The 2360-nt window shown below is 35.0% G+C and overlaps 1 protein-coding gene across 1 annotated transcript in view; it reads left to right on the top strand.

Moving 5' to 3' along the window:
- The window catches only part of LOC102031764 (transmembrane protein 68-like), a 16875-nt gene extending 14576 nt beyond the window's left edge, over positions 1-2299 (top strand). Inside the window, exon 6 of the mRNA XM_005418315.2 lies at positions 1-2299. This exon is cut by the window's left edge and continues 6 nt beyond it. Coding sequence (XP_005418372.1) covers positions 1-93 — 93 coding nt within the window. The 3' untranslated portion in view covers positions 94-2299.
- Positions 2300-2360: the final 61 nt, after the last annotated feature.

Genomic DNA, 2360 nt, shown 5'->3' with positions numbered 1-2360 from the left:
GTCCAAGCTCTCATAGACAAACATCAGAAAATACCAGGAAATATATTTAGGGCTTTAATGGAACGATTTCAAACACAAAAGAAAGAAGATTAAGGTCTTCTGAGCTTAAACTTCTATAACTACTATTTAGTTATAATATTCTTATAGTCATATTTGTAAATTATTCATTCTTCTAAGAATATGTTTTAAATACTGTCCTAATGATACTGCTGTATAATTTAAGATAGAAGTCCCTTGGCCTTGCCCTTTCCCCTGTCCAATATCAAGCTCAGGAACCCAAACTTCAAAGCATTCATAATGGGGCAAAGTTTAACTTTTGATAAATGCATTCCTACCTTGGAAGTGTCCAGGTTGTTGATTCTGGGTTTGTTTAAGGGTTTTTTTCCAAATAATACTGCAAGCCTTTAGGTATATGGTCTGTCTTCCTTTGGTCTGTCATTGTCTCCCATCCCCACCATGATGGATCTCTAACCTGAATGTCAAACCCTCTGCAGAGCTGGAGTCTTACTGTCTTGACCTTCATCAATGTAAGGAGGTTTTGTGGGCCAGATAAATGCCATACAACACATATGAAAACTTTCCTGAGATTGTTACTCTGACACTGCTGGGAAACAGTCCACCACTTCTGGCCTGCAGAACCTCTAGCAATGCCTGCAAGACCTGTGTTGCAAAGTGTTTTGTTTTGCTGGATGAGCTCAGAAAGGGTTCAGAGGAGTGAAAATTGATTAGAGAACTACAGTGATCAAGGAGGTTTGTTATGGAAACCAGAAACCACTCCGATGCTGTGAATGAGAACCCTACAACACAACTGCAATTCCAAGCCAAGGCGTATTGGATATCTGCCCTTGAGTAGAGACTTGTCCCATTTATTTCTCAATGAATCTGCAAATTCTCTGTTGAAACAATGCATGAAGCATTCAAACATGAAGAAGTAGAAATGACAATACTGTTAGTAATATGAGCTCAAAAATCCTTATTTTGATGGAAAGAGAAAATTGTTACAACACTGTAAAAGCAGTAGTTTTTTTGCAAAACAGAATTGACATTCTCAAATACCCTTAAGATTTAGTTTGTGCATAAACTATTAAACTATTGAACTTACATAAGTAACTATTCAGACAGTTACTTATGTAAGTTAAGTAATGAATGAGGCGGAAGTTCTGTATATTCTCCTTAAGTGAAAACAATTGAATCAACAGGAGAGAGATGCAAGATTGGGCTTTTGTGCACTTACAGCAAATTATATTTTTTTCTTAGCTAAAGCCTATGGTTTTATTGTCCATATAGGAAATACCTGAAATATTTCTTCTAGTTTCCAGGAATTTTGATCTACAGTTCTTAAATTAACATCTGGGAATTTTTAGTTCTGGAGTGAGGACAGATTCTTTCAGAAAAAAAGAGGTTTTTGCTATATCATGTGGTTGCCTTTCAATATTGTTGGGGTGTGACCTTTTCTTAAAGCAAAATATACCCACCCCCCAAAAAATACCCAACAAATAACCAACATTTGAAGGAGCAGTTGTTTTTGATATAGTAGTCATTCCTCTCACCATTTAATCACATACTTTGCTTTATGCTCCTTTAAATGTGTAAATTAGTGACATTGCATAACTGCAGGTGGGTGATGCCCTGTGTTAGAAAATATCACTTAATGGGGAGTTGTCTATCAAATGTGGTTCACAGGAAGCAAAAGGCTTACTTTTTGATATTATTTTATACCAAAAACATTTTATGTTGTGTTAAAATTCTTAAAACTTTGGGAAGAATCATGTTATGTAAAAGCAAATGCCCATTCTGAAGTTTAAGTGACTTGGGTCTTACTTGAAGGCAAGATGGCATTCCTTTTAATTTACTGGACTGTTTTTCAGAAATACTGTTAAGATAGCATGTCATGAAAAAGGGTAATGCTAAATTCCTGCATTGAAGTATAACTTAAGTATGATCTTTTGTTTACTGTCCATCTTGAGGAAAATGTACATCAGTCTGTATTTTGAACATCTCAAAGCTGAACGTATTTTGTGTTGAGGTTGCATGTATGTAAAAGAGAACTCAATCTAAAAGGTTCTGTTAGACATGGACAGACATTGTTATCAGAGATTTTGTAAAATTTATTTTATTAAGTATGTGGGCTATTTGCTGCAGTTTTGTCCCCTTATGTATTGAAAGATCAGTATAAAAAATGAAGAGCAGTATTGGTAGTCTCTAAGTGTTCATATTTGTATAGGCCTTTCATATTTATTTCCATATATTAAAAATATATAGAAGACACCTTTTGAATAAAATTGACAACTGGAACAGACTTCTGAAGTTTTGTGCTGTGTTTGAACTAAATGGAATGGGTGTATGGCCTGTCCTGCTGA

The sequence above is a fragment of the Geospiza fortis genome, unplaced genomic scaffold, assembly GCF_000277835.1.
Source record: "Geospiza fortis unplaced genomic scaffold, GeoFor_1.0 scaffold53, whole genome shotgun sequence".
In the NCBI taxonomy this organism is placed as follows: domain Eukaryota; kingdom Metazoa; phylum Chordata; class Aves; order Passeriformes; family Thraupidae; genus Geospiza; species Geospiza fortis.
The sequence above is the reverse complement of the archived record's forward strand: the minus strand, read 5'-3'. Positions and strand labels throughout refer to the sequence as shown.